We start from the raw sequence: 17,766 nt of genomic DNA on the forward strand, positions 1-17,766 counted from the left end.
TTGGTTAAGAATATGCAACACAGCCTATGTTTACACAGGCAGTATAAAAAAGCAACCCTGTAATATCTAGATTTACCAGACCAGGTTTGAAGGTGCCTAAATCTACCAACTAGTCAGGCCATCTGACCAAAACCATGCATTAAGTCAGGCTAAGGCACTCCACCACAGGGTTCTACATTCTGTCCTACATTTGCTGACCTGTTAGACCGATACTAACTAATCTATATCCTGATTTCTACCTACTACTCAGACCATCTGACCAAAACAATGCATTCAGTCAGGTTCAGGCACTACACCACAGGGTTCTACATTCTGTCCTACATTTCCTGACCTGTTAGACCGACACTCAACAATCTACATCATGATTTCTTCCTTCTACTCAAACCATCTGACCCAATCAACCATCTAAATCTCAGCCGTGCTTCAGCCAATCCTCATCAAATTTGACGGCCTAATGTAGTAAGGGACCTCAGACAGACCCTCCAATTTTGGTGCCAATCGGTCAAACGGGGGCGCTACAGCCACTGTCCATATATGTCTAAGACCCACCTTAGCAAATTCAGCTGAAATGTCCTTATTTCTCATAAAACCTTGAAAGAATTGTTACCTTTCCCTTCACCTGAGTCCATATTTTTTATTCACTTTCATTTTTCACCCATTTGCCTCATAGAACATTATCAGACTTAATTTACACATAAGAAGGCCTGAAAGTATTGAATACAATTTCTAAAATGGAGCGCTGACTCCACCTGCTGGCCACACCATTTCCCTGCCCATTTCAATCAAACAGCTATATCTCTGGCATGCTTCATCCAATCCTTACAAAATTTGACTCGCTTCTGTATCACTGGACTACAGACAGACCTTCCAAGTTTGGTGGCAATCTGTCAAACGGGGGTGCTACAGCCGCTGTCCTAATATGTCTAAGACCTACCTTGGCTAATTCATCTGAAATATCCTTCATAATACCTTCAAAGACTTGTTGACTTTCCCTTCACCTCAGTCCATATTTTAAGCTCCTTTCATTTTTCTGCTATTTGACTCAGAAAATTATCAGATTTTATTTATAAACCAGGCAGTGTATATTGCAGATTTTTCGCTTTTTTGTATTCAATTGGCCAGTAGGTGGAGATGGTGCTCTACTTATATTGTACTTTTTTGGATTTTTTTTATAGATTGGCCAGTAGTTCGTCCTGTATTTCATTAATGCATGCATACAGCAGGTTCATATTATACATTATGGCCAGTCACTATAGAATGTCATTATAGTGTAGTGTGTTTTTTCTTAAATGTTGCTCAGGGCATTGTAATACTGTCGAACCCACTTATCTCGACCTCGGCTAACTCGCCAACCCTATTAAGTCGATGTTTTTGAAGTGCAATCACCAAAATTCCCTCTTTGCATTAGCATTTCTCATCGGTTATGTCGATTCTTTTATGTCGCTGAACCCTAATATCTCGAGCCCGAAAGAGGGCCAAAATCGCCACTTAACATCGGTTATCTCGATCCCTGTGACTAATCGCCGGCTTTTTAAAATGTATCTCACGTGCTAAACAGCGCGTACTCAAATCCCATTCGCATGGTAATTTGCTGAACAACGCAGCGGTTAAACGCGATCTAGGTAAATCCCCATCAAAACCAAAGCCAAGCATATCCGCATGCGGCAATGACAACGAAGATGAAGAAGATGCGGACGAAGATTTGGAACAAATTCCCTCTGCCAGTGAGGTGATAAAAATGCTACAAAAAATCGACGGTATGGTTCTTTTGCAGGGGATGAAACTGTTTTAGACAGCATAAGTAATATCGAAGCATTTATTTTCAAGTAGACTGTCAAAGGCAAAAAGCAACAAAGCATTTTAGACTTTGTAAAGAAACCATATTAATTGCGTGTACGATACTTTTCAGAGCTGTCAGAGCGAAATTACTTGTGAATTTGATTTTGACACTGGTTTGCTTTTTGTGACAACGAACTACACCCCACAGGTTTTTATGTGATTTTGTGAGCGATCTTTGTGTTTGCAATGTTGGATGATATAATTAAAGGCTTCTATCGAGAATCGACGGTGGTTTATATTATATACTGGTAAATGTCTGCTTTTGGTTGGTGCACATATGCCTTTTGTTGTTAGCCAACATGTATGTACATTTATATAACATGCCGATCGCGTCAGCAAACAAATCGCGGCAACGCTGTTGTGTAAAAAAACACCAAAAACCAGTGCATGTACATTCTCATTTATTAACGCACATAAATAAATTTCAAGCATATGTCAACATGGTATATTGCCCCCATATTGGTTTTCTGTTATCTCGATCATCGGTTATCTCGACGCTTTTTGGCAACCACCTAGGCCGGCAACATAACCGGGTTCAACTGCACTTTTTGTATGCGTATTTTCTTCACTGCCTGTTTCACCTATACGCTAATTAAAATTTATTCTGACATTTACATGTGTATTTAACATGCTTAAGAATGATGACTGTATTAATGATTATAATATTTATTATTATTCATTAGAGACATAATATAAAACACATTATACACATTGTAAAATTGCAATTGACTACATTTGTCTTAACCAAACATTTAGGTTTGTGTCATTGTTTGAGGAGGCTGAAAAAGTACATTGAGGCCACAATAGTTGAGCCAGCACAATTGACATAATATTTCGCATATGATGTGTATGCCATTCTTACATACACAGTGTACAAAGACCACAAAGTGTGATAGTAGCACTCATACTGTATATATATACTACACAACTCCCTACATGGCAATATTCTTTTGAATATACAATTTGGTGTAAGTCAACACAGGCATCACAAACAAAGCTGGATCGTTATTTTGACATCAATTTAACCATGGCATCATGACTGTAAATTACATGACATATTATGTACTACAGAACTGTCACAACACATCATTAATGTTTTGTTATTGCAGAGTAAAAGTGAAAATAACTCAATAAATACTACAAGAAAAATTGTGAGACATTATAGCAATAAACATCCACAAGCAGCAGCACATTTCACTCAAAGTACCTTTGCTGTCAGACTATAGTGTGTGGAGATGATTTCTGGTGCATTTCACTTCAGGCATCTGTGTGTAGTTCATACTGTCTGTGTCCAGTCTCTGAGTCCTTTAGAGAACGCTTTGGTTGTCGACAACATGGGCGCAGGGAAACTTGATGTGGTGAGTACGGTGTCACTGATATGAAGATAAGGCACTGGAAAAGAGAGTAAAACCAGAAAGCTGCATGTCAGCCAATCAGACACTTGCAGTTGTAAAGTGAAACTACTTCACAGACAAAATAATCCATCAAAGAGGCAAACTCACCAGGCCAGCCCATCTCATTGTTCCAACGTACCAGGCAGTGTGATGTGTTAACGAAAGTTGATGTGGTGGGCATGGGGTCAGTGTCATCAACAGCAGGCGCTGGAAAAGATTAAAAGATTAAAAGCATGAACTGGCATGTAAGTTAGACAAACACTGACAGAGTAAAACTAGAACTACACCAAAGAGGAAGAAATGTCTGAAAAAGGCAAACTCACAAGGTCAGCGCCTGCTCCTCTGGCTATGCAGCATTCAGTGTGATGTGTCACACTCCCAATGTACAGCTGTATGACGGAGGATGCAGTATAGCAGAGCTTCAACAGACAGATGTGTGTTGGCTTGATCATCAGGGAAGCACATGACAGTTGTGCCTTAGTAACCTGAGGTTATACATAGGAGAAGGCAGGTTAAAACATGGAATATAACAATGTAGTAGGGATTTCTGACAATACTTAGTTACCCAATTTATAAGCTCATACACTGCAAACTGGTATGTCTTAACTAGCATGCTCATGTTAAGTGAGAAACTGTCACTCACGTACCTTTGCTTTGCCCACCCAGTCATGGCACATCCACTGTGTCTAGATGAATGTCTCACACACACTGCCCAGCTTTCCCACTTAGATTTTAGGTCATCCACATGTATGACTGTTTAGTGTTACTTCATTTTAGCTGTTTCAAGAAACACACAAAACATACACATTACTCCAAAAATTACATCATATACATAATGCCATAATACAGTCAGTGTACATATGTCCATTTCCTTTTACAGTGTGAAAGTACACTCTACGACACTATACAGAGACATGTCAGTATATGGTCTTACCTTTGCCCATAGATGTCTGTGCCTCTTCACCCTCTCACCATTCTTTTCAATCAAAGCCTTGCTTTGTGAAATTCTGTGTCTTTTCAGCACGTTTTGTGGTACAAGACATTAGTTTGGTAGTGTCTACATCTGATGGTACTTCTTCATCTCCTTACATTTAATTCATTGTAATTATATATTCTACGTTACATAAGCAACTATACATTTACATTTTCCAAGTGTGTGGTGCTTTGTAAAGAGGTTCAGTGCACTGTACTGGCCCACAACACAAAATTTCTATATAGGCAACAATGCATTTAATAAATACTGAATTATATCACAGGACATCTAAAATTGTTTATTTTTTTGTGGAAAATTCATGACATTAACAAGTTTGGCATACTGCTGTTGTGAGGTACTTGACAGAGCACATTACCTCCCTTTTCAAAGACCACATTGCTTGCTCTGTCCTAAACTTCCCCTAGCCCCCACACCAACCCCCAGTGCCATGTGCCCCATCCTAGCCCCCTTATGCCTAGCCCTAGTGACCCTCCCGTAACCTTAGTCCTATGCCTAGTGGTAACCCAAGCAGCCCACCTCAGACTTATCCCCAGCAACAGGCCGCCATGTCCAGCTTTAGTACCCCCTGCCTCAGCCCCAGTGCCAGCTTCCTGAAGCCCAGCCGCAGCCCCCAAAAGCATGGTGCCAGCCCCAGGCCCAGCAGCAGCCCCCTCAAGGTCGACCCCAACCCCCAAAGCCCAACATCAGCCTCAGGCTAAATGCCAAGCCCTGGAACACCAGCTCCACTGCCAACCTCTGAGGCCTAGTTGCAGCCTTCTGAAGGCCAGCCCTAGTCCTAGCCCCCCACAGCCTACCGGCAACCCCAGTGGTAGCAGCTGACGGCCAGCCCCAGGCCTAACCCCCAAAGCTTGGCACCAGGCCAAGCCTCCCTGCCAATCCCCCCTAGTACAGCCATAGCCCCAGTCGCAGTGCCAGCCTCCCGAGGCTGACGCACCCCAGAAAACTATCACTGCAGCAAAAAATTTATGTTTCTTACTCATAATGTCTTTTATACAGTTTCTTACAGATAATGTGGCACTACACATTCATGATGGCTGAAATACATCTACATTGCTGAAATAAAAATTCTATTAGTCAAAATATTTTTCGCATACACATGATCAATCAAAGTGCCTTTCCCAGTGGTTGCTTCTTTGACAAGTTGAGCATACCCATGTTCTTCCATAAAATTAGCAATTGTACTTACTGTCAAATGATTTACTGCATGACAAATTTTTTCATATTTTTTTATACAGTTTCTTATACATGATGTAGCACTATACATTCATGATGGCTGAAATACGTCGGCATTACTGAAACAGAGATGCTGTTAGTCACAATGTCTTTCACATACACATGATCAATCAAAGTGCCTTTCCCAGTGGTTGCTTCTTTCACAAGTTGAGCATACCCATGTTCTTCCATAAAATTAGCAATTGTACTTACTGCCAAATGATTTACTGCATGACAAATTTTTTTTTTGTTTTTTTATACAGTTTCTTACAGATAATGTAGCACTACACATTCATGATGGCTGAAATACGTCGGCATTACTGAAACAGAGATGCTGTTAGTCACAATGTCTTTCACATACACATGATCAATCAAAGTGCCTTTCCCAGTGGTTGCTTCTTTCACAAGTTGAGCATACCCATGTTCTTCCATGAAATTAGCAATTGTACTTACTGCCAGAAGATTTTCATTGAAGTCGCCCATGATGATTTTCCCACCTTCCACACTGTCCAACTGAGTGATCAACTGCATCAGGTTCTTCTGAAAGATTGTTAGATTATACAAGGGTGGTCTGTATAGTACCAAGACTGTTGTTCTTAGTAGGCCCACACTGAACTGCACACACTCAATGTTGACACACTGCACATCAGTCACAGTACAGTTGGTATGTTCTTTATAATACAAACCCACACCACCATGTTGTTGCTTCTTCAGTTCAGCAGAGATAGCATCACTACCATCATATGCCTGATGTCTGGGCTTCCCATGGTATGAAAATCCAGGCAGCTGTACACCTTCTGTGTCTTCCTTTGAATTTAACCATGTCTCTGTCAAGCAGATGATATCAGCTTCCATATACCTTCTGTCTTGCTTTAGGTCATCCAGGTGACATGTAAGTCCTTCAACATTGTGCAGTAAAATCTTACATAATGATGGCACTTCCATGACGGGCTCAATAAATGCAGGCATGCTTTGCATTGCAGTCTCAATGTCTTGTTTTGCATATATAGCAGTCTCCTTAAAGTCTTCTATTATAAGGCCTTCCAGAGAAGTGACACGGCTTAATGCTACATATGCCTGTCCAGCTGCAAATATCTTCTTTAGTGATACAACAGCCTTATCTACTGTCAGACCTTGTACCTTGTGTACTGTACAAGCCCAAGCCAATTTCAATGGAAACTGCCGTCGTGTTCCACCACTGTTTGTCACTCTCTCCTCCTCTGCTTTGATTTGTGTAGCTTTGTCCAACCCTGCTTTTAGGCATGGCTTCTTTCCCCTGAGTGACTTTCCAGCTGCTTCGTTGTCAAATGTGATGTATATCTCTGATGGAAAATCCTCATCAGTATCAAAGCAGATGTCACTAACTGTACCAAATGCACCATTTACCAAGCCGTCTGAAACGTCAATATTTTTCAGAAGTATTACTCGTGCATTGACACCTACATGTAGTGATTCGGGGAGACATGTCTTCTGAACATTAGCATGATGTCCATGTTTCTTTTCCAGTCTGCCAGTTGCAGCAACCCTTTGAAAATCCTGAGCATGAATGATGACATGGTCTGAGCAGATCTTCCGCAGCATATGGTAGTTATGTTGATCAACTTCATCATTGGTTGCATAAATATGAAGACCAGTACTGTCTTGTCCTTCACCTGTCACACGTAGTTTCAGCATAGCAATGTCTTCCTCCAGCATTGCATCACCCCTTTTGCGTTTCCTTAGCCGATTCAGCAACTGTGCAAACTGCATGTCTTTCTGTCTCATAATTTCAGTCAGCTCCACCATAGCGAAATGATTCTGCCATAGATCAACAGCTTTACCCTCAGTATACAAAGCTTTCCCTTTCACAGGACAAAGCTGGTAGAAATCTCCAACAGCAATGATTGAGACATTTCCAAAAGCAGAATAATCTCCAATTTGTTTGATTTGTCTTAATCTGCCATGAATACATGCAAGCAGCTTGTGATCAACCATTGAAATTTCATCTATGATCAATATTTGCAGGTTTCCCAGTTCAGCTCTCAATGAATTTATTTTTTCATCTCCAAGTGGTTCATATGGCAGCTTTGCGTCCGTTGCAATATGGAAACAGGCGTGTATTGTTGCAGCTTTGATGTTGTAAGCACTAACCCCAGTTGGAGCAGTCAGTAACACGTGTGTCTCATCTGGATTTTGTGACAACTGACGCAAGATACGAGCTGCCTCATAATGTATTGCTTTGATCAAGACTGACTTGCCCACACCTCCAGGTCCAGATATGAATACATGAAATGGTTCTGGGTTTTCACCACGTGCCTTCTGTAAACACCAGTTTCGTATTTTGTAAAAAGTCTCAGACTGCTTGTTATTCAGTGAGCGAAGCAAAGCCAGTGCTTCCTGCCTGGACATACCACAAGGATTGTCATGCAACATATAGCGCCTCGGCCTTGGTAACAAATCTGGTATCTCATCACGTTGTTCTCTCATTTCTGGTGTAGTGTTGGATTTGCTAGCAAGACACTCTAGCCGTTCACGTTCAGTTTCCGGACAAATCTCTGCCCAGGCATCTTCCATTACACCATGCTGCTGTAAGTCTTCTTCAGCTTTGTCAATTGCATGTGATTCCTTTTCAAAACTTGACATGTTTGACTGCACAACCAGTTTTACTGAATGCAATTCATCATCAAAGAACTTGACACAACCAGTCTCATAGAATTCCTGGTAACTGCCAAAAGTAGAAGGTTTTAATTGTGCATCGAAATAATGTGGCAGAAAAAGTTGCAAAATGCTGTGGTAATATTTTTCTGGGTCCTTTGTGGGTGAAAAGCGAGCATACCGAACAACGGCTGCCTCTGTGCGTGTCCTTTTCTTCACAAATCCTAATTTTCTGTCCAACTGCACACTTCCAGGGCATGAGCTCTGAGACTTACATAGTATTCTGTACTCAGATGCAAATCTCGCCAGGCACATTACTGCAAACTCTTTTGTTTCTGGTCTGGCTTTATATCTATCAGTGATACTGTTCATCCAAATACCTTGTTCATCCTCATTCTCACACTCAGCTTTCTTCCGTATGATGTTCAATGGAAGGCTCATTTTTACCACATTTTCTCCGGTTGGGATAAACTGCACCTTTCGTGATCCCTCTTTCAACCTCATGTTAGTCAGACGATAAACACTTTCCTGGGCCGAAACTTCACGATTGTGCAGGAAAACAATGCCAAGTTGGCGAAGAGCTTCTTTTGCATCAAGGTTACCTTGCTGGGAGGCCTCTTTCTGAGCATTTGCCAGTAGCAGTCCCATCTCTCTCTCAGCTTTGGAAATGTAGGAAATGATGTACACAATACATGAATATGCATCAACCACAAACTGAATGTCCATGTTTGCATTCCAACAGCGTAAAAGGTCTCTGTTATATTGGTTGACCCACACTTCACATGGTCTCCTCTTAAGAACAATGGTAGTTTTCTTTGTGATTCTTGAGTACGCAGCCTGAAATATGTCCTGACTGATACCAATTGTACTAAATAAGGAATCAACAGAGTCATAGTTGGCCTCAGGGTTTAGTACAGCATCCTTCACTTTTTTCATGATAGCGTCTGCTACTTCTTTTTTCAGGGGCTGTCCGTCTGTCTCACCATCTCCAACTTTGCATGATGACACAAATGTTCTGTTGCTTGGAGGACGTGGGAAATTGAATCTACAAGTTTTCCCTTTTTTCTTGCATGTTTTTGAGTGCCTCTTACTATGTTGCTGTACACTACATACAATTTCATGCATTTCATCGTCACCCTCTGGCATTTCACATGTCACATATTGATCAATGAAAGCTGATACCTCATCTTCATCATCTTTGCCAACCTTAGGCGCATCTTCCACCCAAAACAAACAGTGAGTGTGAGGTGATCCTCGTTGCTGAAATTCTACTCTGTAGAAATAATCAACTATTTTGCCAATGGGTTGTGCTTCTGACATGATGACATCTTTTAGGAAGCAGTGGAATCGATAATCAAACATTCTGGCAGCTGTCACAGGATTGTTTTTCAACAGTGCACACCTTTCTGACCAGTCAAGCTCAGCACTTGATGCATCTATGCCATCTTGTTTGAAGATTGCTGTCATAAGTTCTCTCCAGCGTAAATCAGCAGAAGAAAATGAGCAAAACCATGTGGGAATACCAAGCTGTCTTACCATTGCAAACAGATCTTTCTGAACACTTTGCCAAAAAACAGGGGTGCCTCTGATTGGTCTTAGAAATTTATAACCTTCATCAAAATTGAACATCTTTTGTAGAGACTCCTTATTTGTCAAAGTTTCTGATGTGACAGGACACTTATCCCGTGCATCATAGCCCTTTCTCACAGCAATTGACACATTTGACACAACCTGCTGAAGCTCAGACAAATACTGCCCATAAAATATATAGTCCAAGTTTTTCCCAAAACGTCCATCTGCATTAAGAATTCTTGTATTTAAATACCTACACAGTGTCAGTTTTCCCTTCCTTCTGTCATGAAAAGTGCCTGTTCCTTTTGGGAAAAGGACTGGAAAACATTTAGCTTCATTTGACTCATCAGTTAGAAGCCTCACTGGGTTGTTTCCTTCTGCAGGTGCCATAGACATGATTCCATCAAAGTGTTGATCCAACACCTCTTGTGCTATGTCGACAGGTTGAAGACACGTATCCATGTGCATGCCATGTTGTTGTCTATCATGCAGAGTTTCATCCATCTCCTCATCCTCCATGTTATTTTCATTACGCTCTTCATCTGCATGTATGTCACTTACATCACCAGGCACTTCAGTTTTCTGCAGGGGATTAATCCAGTCATCATTGAACTGCACATTGCTATAAAATTTGTTATTCTCTGTAAGATACACCAAAGCCTTCTTTATTTTTTCTGGATGCACAAATTCATATTTGTAATGCCCTTTGTAAGTTAACTTCCGCTTCAACTTCACACGGATCATAAGGTCATCATTATTCACTCTTGGTAAAGATTCAGCTACATTCGAAATGCTTGACGGGACACAAGTCACAGGACCATGAACACCATTTTGTCCACCTTTTGGCAAAGACACAATTCTCATAAAAGGAATATGAATACCAATCAGATGTTGTTCCAGAGTATTTAGACACTGCAACTCAGGAGGAACTGGGTCTAGAGCTAGACAGTTTCCAACGCTCTCTGCTGGCATTTTCCCATCAAGAATCTTTCTATGACATGTGTGACAAATCCATAATGAACCTGTAGGGCCCAACAGACTGCTACAATCATCAGAACAAGTATCTATACATTTGTGTAAGTATGTGTCAGTTATGCACTGCATTGCCAGTAATGCAACTCCTTGTGATTTTTTTAGGTATTCATCTTTTCTGCATATCACAACTTGGTATTTAAACAACATTCGATGACAAACTGAGCAAATGTATACAGGGCCTGTATTTATTTTCTCTCCAAATTGTTCGATCACATACGCAATATCTGTTCTTTTATCCTTCTGCTTAGTTCGTTTCTCAACATTTCTCTTTTTTACTGCAGTAGCAAAATCGCTGTTTGTTTTGTATTTATCAACACTTAACTGCTTCGCACGTTGCTGGTGTTCAATGTCTGTGGCATATTTACTTACACTTGACTGCTTCGCACGTTGCTGGTGTTCAATGTCTGTGGCATATTTACTTACACTTGACTGCTTCGCACGTTGCTGGTGTTCAATGTCTGTGGCATATTTACTTACACTTGACTGCTTCACACGTTGCTGGTGTTCAACATTTGTGGCATATTTCCTAACACTTGACTGCTTCACACATTGCTGGTGTTCAACATTTGTGGCATATTTCCTAACACTCGACTGCTTCACACGTTGCTGGTGTTCAACGTCTGTCGCATACTTGCTCACACTCAACTGCTTTACACGTTGCTGGTGTCTATCATCTGTTGCATATTTGCTCACACTTGACTGCTGTACATATTTGCGGTGCCCCATATCTGTTGCATACTTACTTATACTTGACTGTTTAACATGTTCTCTGTACACTTCATCCTCACGGTAGCGCTTTATGCTTCTCTCAAGTTGTTCCTCCTTGTACACCATACTTACTTCATACCGTCTTTTTTCTCGTTCAAGTTTTCGTCGACTTGATGCCATTTCAGATGGTGTGTTATCGATTTCAGAGCATTGTGTTGCACAACCCTCAGTGTCATGCCCTTTCACACAAATTACAACCTCATAATGTGACTCATTACAATGTTTCAGGTATATACCTCTCTGATCAGAACCAATACATGTGGAGTACTTCAACCATTTGTTGTCAGAGTATGTGAAAATATCCACACCAAGCAGATCAGCGGCAGCTTGAATCTCTACCTCAGATGCCCAAGTACCAACATATTTCATCCGTGATGCAGTGACATACTCAGTGACAGAAGAGTGACCATCTCTAAGACAAGCAACATACCTGGATTCATTTCTTAGTATGTGAGCAACAATAGCACACCTAATTTTCCTGTGTTCTTTCTCATTTCCAGTAATAGCAAAAGCCAGAGATCTGAAAAAGCAGTTGCCATCACCAGTGATTGGCACCATTCTGCAAGGATCACCCATTGGAAACTCTGCATCCATGTTTACATGGCCATGATCAATGTACACCACACCAAGCTTACAGGAAAGCCTTCTTTGCTGCTGGATTGTCAAAGGACTGAACAGAAACTGCTCACTGCGTAGCTCACTGATAAAAACTACATCACCTTCATTGTTCACACGGACATCAACCTCAGGGTCTGTACCATGTGTCACATTTGGCCTTACCACACCATATTGGCTGTCTGACATTCTGGCAAACTGCTGGACTCTGGTCACTGAGGAGTTGTCGTCTGGATGGTCTGATATGTTGGTACGCTGGTTGACACTGGTGACTGAGGACTTACCGTCTGGATGGCCTGACATGCTGGTAAGCTGGTTGACGCTGGTGGCTGGGCAGTTGCCATCTGGATGCTGGTGCAGGATGCTTCGACTAGTCACACTCACAGCTGTAATCTCAAACTGTTCCCCTGTTGCATCTAAAGATAGTCCTAGGGTATCCACATGGTCTAGCAAAGAATCTATGGTAGAGTGGCACACCAATATACTTCTGCCTGATGCGTCGCTTGCTCCATCTCCTCGTCGGGAATGGGAGTCGATCACCACATACCATGACCCTTGCTTAATGATGGCACATGTATTTACTTTAAGAGTAAAAAGACACGCATCATACTGTGAGAATACTCTTCTTACCGCTGCATCAGCTGACATGAAAATGTCACCCATATCTCCATATTCACTGACACCAAACAAGCCAACAAACATGTCATCATGGTAGTTTATTTCATATTTATCACCATTCAATGTGTACTCTGTTGGTAGATCTCTAACTAACAGATACCCAGAAGCATCTCCAATTCTCCTAGCATCTCTGATGGTAGTGTAGAGGTCATCTCCTTTCAGCAGCACTTGATCAATGTCTGTGACTGACCAGGTTAAAACATTCTTTACCTTACACGTTACTATAGCAATCAAACTATTAGCAACACATTGCTTGTTACTGTTGACTCCAAATCGTGGGTGTCCTTGATGGAATGAGCCTCTCACTGCACGTGCCTGAGGAAAATGAGGAGATACACAGATAGTTACAGGGTTCACATGCTGTTGTTGATCCACGGTTGGGTAATAGTTTGGCACTGCCAGGGTATTTCTCAGTTCAAGTTCACTTTCAAGTTCTGTTTCAAGTTCTGTTTCAAGTTTTGTTTCAAGTTTTGTTTCAAGTTCGCATGCTGGTTCACATTCTGGTTCACTTTTGGGGTCAGTCCACTTTGCAGCCTTTCTTTTATGAGGGGGCTGCAGTACCTCGTCCGTCCTTGCCTTATCTTTATCAAGAAAAGGCATACAGAACTCGTCGACGGTCCTACAAATGGCACCCAGGGCGGGAACCCGGTGGTCATGGCTCGTCGGAAAAGTCACAGTCATCGCCGTTTTGGTATTCCGAGAGGGGGGGAACGGGTTAACCCCGTCATCAGTCATAGCCATGACGGACACAGGCCGCTGCTGTGCGGCCTGCTCAGGTTGTTGGTCGTGGCTCGTCAGGAAAGTCACAGTCATCGCCGTTTTGGTATTCCGAGAGGGGGGAAACGGGTTAACCCCGTCATCAGTCATAGCCACGACATGGACGGCAGCAGCAGCGGGGTCAGTCCGTTGGTTGTGGCTCGTCCGATTAGTCACAGTCATCGCCGTTTTGGTATTCCGAGAGGGGGGAAACGGGTTAACCCCGTCATCAGTCATAGCCACATCAAAACTATCAGGAGCTCGCTGCCGGTCCAACAGCCTCTTCTTCGCTGCTGCGGAACGCCGGGAAGCCTTTGTGCGAGGCATCTGCAGATGAACGGGGGGGGGGGGGGAGAAGCACACCTGCTTGCAACTGTACTTTGCACTGATGTTGTCACAAAGCCATCAAATGTGTATACATAGTGCACATCAATCAGGAGCAGTTCCACTAACAGCTTTCTCACCACTTACAGTAAGTCAGTGATGCAGCTGACTCAGCAACTGTCTGGAAGTTACACAACCTACAAACTGAATTTTAACCATTACACTCATTATCCTAAAATAAATATGCCTCATGACTTATGTTTTTTTTTTAATCAGACAAAACACTTACCTGTCACATCTGCATTACACACAAAAGTTTCACCTCAACACTAACTGACCCACGTTTGTGATATGTACACTGTGTGCAGAATTAGGCATGTACTTTATTTGTATCTTGTCGACCAATGTTTTCAGTCCAGATGAACCTAAAACAGAATGTTTAAAAATGGCAAAATGTTTGGTTTTTGATCTGAGTACTTTGTTTTGATAACAGGAAAACATACTTTCCTATGCAGAATGAAGCATGTTTATGATTACTGAAATGGGCCAGAAAAGCACCTTGCAGACAGAAGAAAATCAAAATATTAAAGTGCCAGTCGAAATAACCAAACCTGCTAAACATTCAAAACATAATTATTGTACAATTGATTGTTTTGTGGGCAACACACAAAGAGGATGGAAGCAGCATATAGCGAGGCAACAAAATAACTGCCAAAGTTATGTGTTCAATTAAAAAGAAGACTTTAGAATCAAATGCCACCACTTTTAACAACTGCAATCTGAACGCTCTGGAAGCACTTTGTAGTGTGTTACATGAAATCACTAGGATCAGAATTGCTGTAATATAAGCTCTACGCAATAAAGGTATGCAAGCTAAAAAGTCAAGAATGCACACAGACATGTCAAGAATGATTTTATAAAGGTTTTGTGAAAAAAATCAGATGAGGTGAGAGTGACTCTTGTAGCAGATGGATAGGTCCATGGATGGTCATCTTCTTCGAGCACCCACAGGGCAGTGGAGAAGTGATGGTGTGGGCTGCAGTTATCAGTGATGAACTTGTTGGCTCTTTCAGACTTCCAGGTGGTATAAAATTAACTACTGCCAATTTCTAGAGGAAATTTCAGCAGCTTTCAAAAATGTTATGACATGCATGCAGAACACTGCCCCTTCCTATGATATTCATGCACAACAGTGCCTGTCTCCTTGATATGCATGCAAGACAGTGCCCCTTCCCATGCATCAAAGTATTCCATAGATTAGACAAAAAAGGTCACTGACTTATGACCAGGCTGTCATCATCGCCTGACTCAACGCCCATTAAGAGCTACACAGCCCGAGTGAAGTATGAGATTTACCAAGCAAGCAGGACACTTCTCAGATCAGCATCTGGGACACGGTCCTAGCTGACGTGGCTAATATAAGACAGGATCAAAACAAAGACTTCGGTGGTTCAATGGCAAACAGGCTGATGATGGTCATTCAGAATAAAGGTGACGATACAGGACAATAAACTTGGTGACGTTCGTTGTTCCTTATATAGACTTCAGACAATTTCATTATTATTTCTGTTGATAGTTAAGTGAAAAAAATCCACTTAGTTTCTGATTGCTTGATAATTGTGCCCACAGAAGTGCTTTTCTTTTATTTTCCTTTGTGAAACTATAATGTAACATTTTCTCTAAGTACATTTACTTAGAGCAAAAGAAAAACTTCAGAATGTATAATTCTGCCCAACTGTTGGCAAGAAATATCTCCGGAAATATTACTTGCCTAATTCTGCACACAGTGTATGTCAGTGTATGTTGTCTAAGTACACAAAGCATACCGTATATCACTTTCTCCTCAAGGGTGGCAGTCCAGCACAACTCTGCAGAGAAAAGTGACACACAAGTTTCATTTCATAAACATTTGCCAACAGTCACCTTCATTGAAAACACCATGTAAAGTTGATATACCTTTCAATGTTATTCAACTTAAGAAAACCTCAAACACGATTGCTGATAGACATCACCCTAAAAATATTTACTTTTGATTCCTGTGATATCACAGCCCTTCAGTCTACAAAGACAACATGCATCAGTTAATGATTGACAGGTGCATTTGTACATACATTTCATTAGTATATGCAGCTGCATGATAAACTTCCCATAAACGTACAGACAGATTTTGCACTGTACCATTCTTAGTAGTGCAATGGCACAAAGACAATACTACATATATTCTTACCTCTTGCAACGCGAGCAGCAAAATCTAAAACACAAGCCTTGCTATAGCGGAGACCTGGAAGCGGTCACGTACGGCAGACAATCAGAACCGTAAAAACAAGTCCCCCTTTCGGCGAATGTCTACTGAGCGTAAAGAAAATGTCTGCCGCGAAAACAAAATGTCCGCCACAGAAAGGCGTCTTCGCCGCTATGCCGAATTAATGCTTTACCAGCTTATCCTTTTATAAAGTTAGTTGTTTAATCTAAATTAATATTCCACAGACTTAACTCTTAAAGCATATAGCAGCAAACCTTTAACATACAACTAAAAACACCTTCGGCTGACAATCACTTGTTGTAAACAATAACTACTAATCGAATTTTAATAACACAGAAGGATTTCAAACATCGCCAGGCTGTTTCAGAATACTTCGTTTTTGCTTAACTCGATAACATGTGTTATTGTAGGGAGTCCGGGCTAAATGTTAGTAGTTTCGGTTGCAAACCTACAATCGATTTGTACGACAGACACGCGTATTTAATAAATGCTTCCCAGCGATTATTAATTGCTTTTATAAAACCAAGACCGAACTGAGAATACTAAAAAAAAACCTTAGCACATCTTAAACCATCTAAAAACAGAAAACAGCAAATCGTCAACAAACAACAATTTAAACAACAATTAAAAAGATGTGTCGTCAGACAATATTACATATATTCTTACCTCTTGCAACGCTAGCAGCAAAATCAAAAAGACAAGCCTTGCTATGGCGGGGGGAAGCGGTCACGTACGGCAGCCAATCAGAACCCTAAAAACACATCCCCCTGTCGGCGAATGTCTATACTGAGCTTAAACAAAATGTCCGCCTCAGAAAGGCGTCTTCGCCGCTATGCCGAATTAATGCTTAACCAGCTTATCCCTTTATGAAGTTAGTTTAGTCTAAATTAATAAATTCCACAGACTTAGCTCTTAAAGCATATAGCAGCAAACCTTTAACATACAACTAAAAACACCTTCGGCTGACAAAGAGCATATGATAACCCAATTAAAAAAGTAATAAAGTACAAATCCGACACTGACCAAAAAGCAATCATTTGCGTGCCGTTTGCGGTAAATTCCTTGTTGTAAACAATAACTACTAATCGAATTTTAATAACACAGAAGGATTTCAAACATCGCCTGGCTGTTTCAGAATGCTTCGTTTTTGCTTAACCCGATAACATGTCTTATTGTAGGCAGTCCGGGCTAAATGTTAGTAAACGAAAATAAAGTTTATTTATTTAAAACTGAGGTACGCCTATCTAAAATCCAACAACAAGCAATCCAGCGAAAGAGGAAATGCTGCTTTCTGAAACTGACCGCAGCCGTTCGTAAAACTATTTATATTCATGGCTATATTTCACTGTTTGCCCGCTTTTTAGTCTTCACCGAGTAGGCCTATAGTCAATTAAACCGCAGATAATACCTAAGTAATAACAGGCGCTCTAAAACTACTAAAACGTTAAAACTGGACTGCATTATGCGTCTAGTTTCGGTCGCAAACCTACAATCGATTTGTACGACAGACACGCGTATTTAATAAATGCTTCCCAGCGATTATTAATTGCTTTTATAAAACAAAGACCGAACTGAGAATGATACTAAAAAAAACCTTAGCACAACTTAAACCATCTAAAAACAGAAAACAGCAAGTCGTCAACAAACTACAATTAAAAAGATGTGTCGTCAGACAATATTAC

General features: G+C 41.1%; 1 protein-coding gene and 1 long non-coding RNA gene across 2 annotated transcripts; both read right to left on the bottom strand.

The window, feature by feature from the left end:
* Positions 1–3,370: 3,370 nt before the first annotated feature.
* Positions 3,371–4,669, bottom strand: LOC140587721 (uncharacterized). Its single transcript, XR_011989400.1, has 4 exons — positions 4,168–4,669; positions 3,881–4,010; positions 3,557–3,718; positions 3,371–3,440 (listed from the first exon to the last, which is right to left on the bottom strand). It is a non-coding gene; the product is annotated as an uncharacterized lncRNA (long non-coding RNA).
* Positions 4,670–10,454: 5,785 nt separating this feature from the next.
* Positions 10,455–15,836, bottom strand: LOC140587751 (uncharacterized). Its single transcript, XM_072709278.1, has 3 exons — positions 15,648–15,836; positions 11,158–13,824; positions 10,455–10,484 (listed from the first exon to the last, which is right to left on the bottom strand). Exons 2-3 carry the CDS (start codon positions 13,822–13,824, stop codon positions 10,455–10,457), a joined length of 2,697 nt encoding a protein of 898 aa, XP_072565379.1. The 5' UTR covers positions 15,648–15,836.
* Between the last annotated feature and the right edge of the window lie 1,930 nt (positions 15,837–17,766).

The sequence above is a fragment of the Paramormyrops kingsleyae genome, chromosome 2 (genome assembly GCF_048594095.1).
Source record: "Paramormyrops kingsleyae isolate MSU_618 chromosome 2, PKINGS_0.4, whole genome shotgun sequence".
Taxonomy (NCBI): domain Eukaryota; kingdom Metazoa; phylum Chordata; class Actinopteri; order Osteoglossiformes; family Mormyridae; genus Paramormyrops; species Paramormyrops kingsleyae.

Coding starts and splice junctions, on each gene's coding strand:
- LOC140587751 (XM_072709278.1), bottom strand. CDS start 13,824: ATGCCTCGCACAAAGGCTTCCCGGCGTTCCGCAGCAGCGAAGAAGAGG. Junction 10,485..11,157: donor AACGTGTGAAGCAGTCAAGT/GTAAGTAAATAT, acceptor CTTTGCCAAAAG/GTGGACAAAATGGTGTTCAT.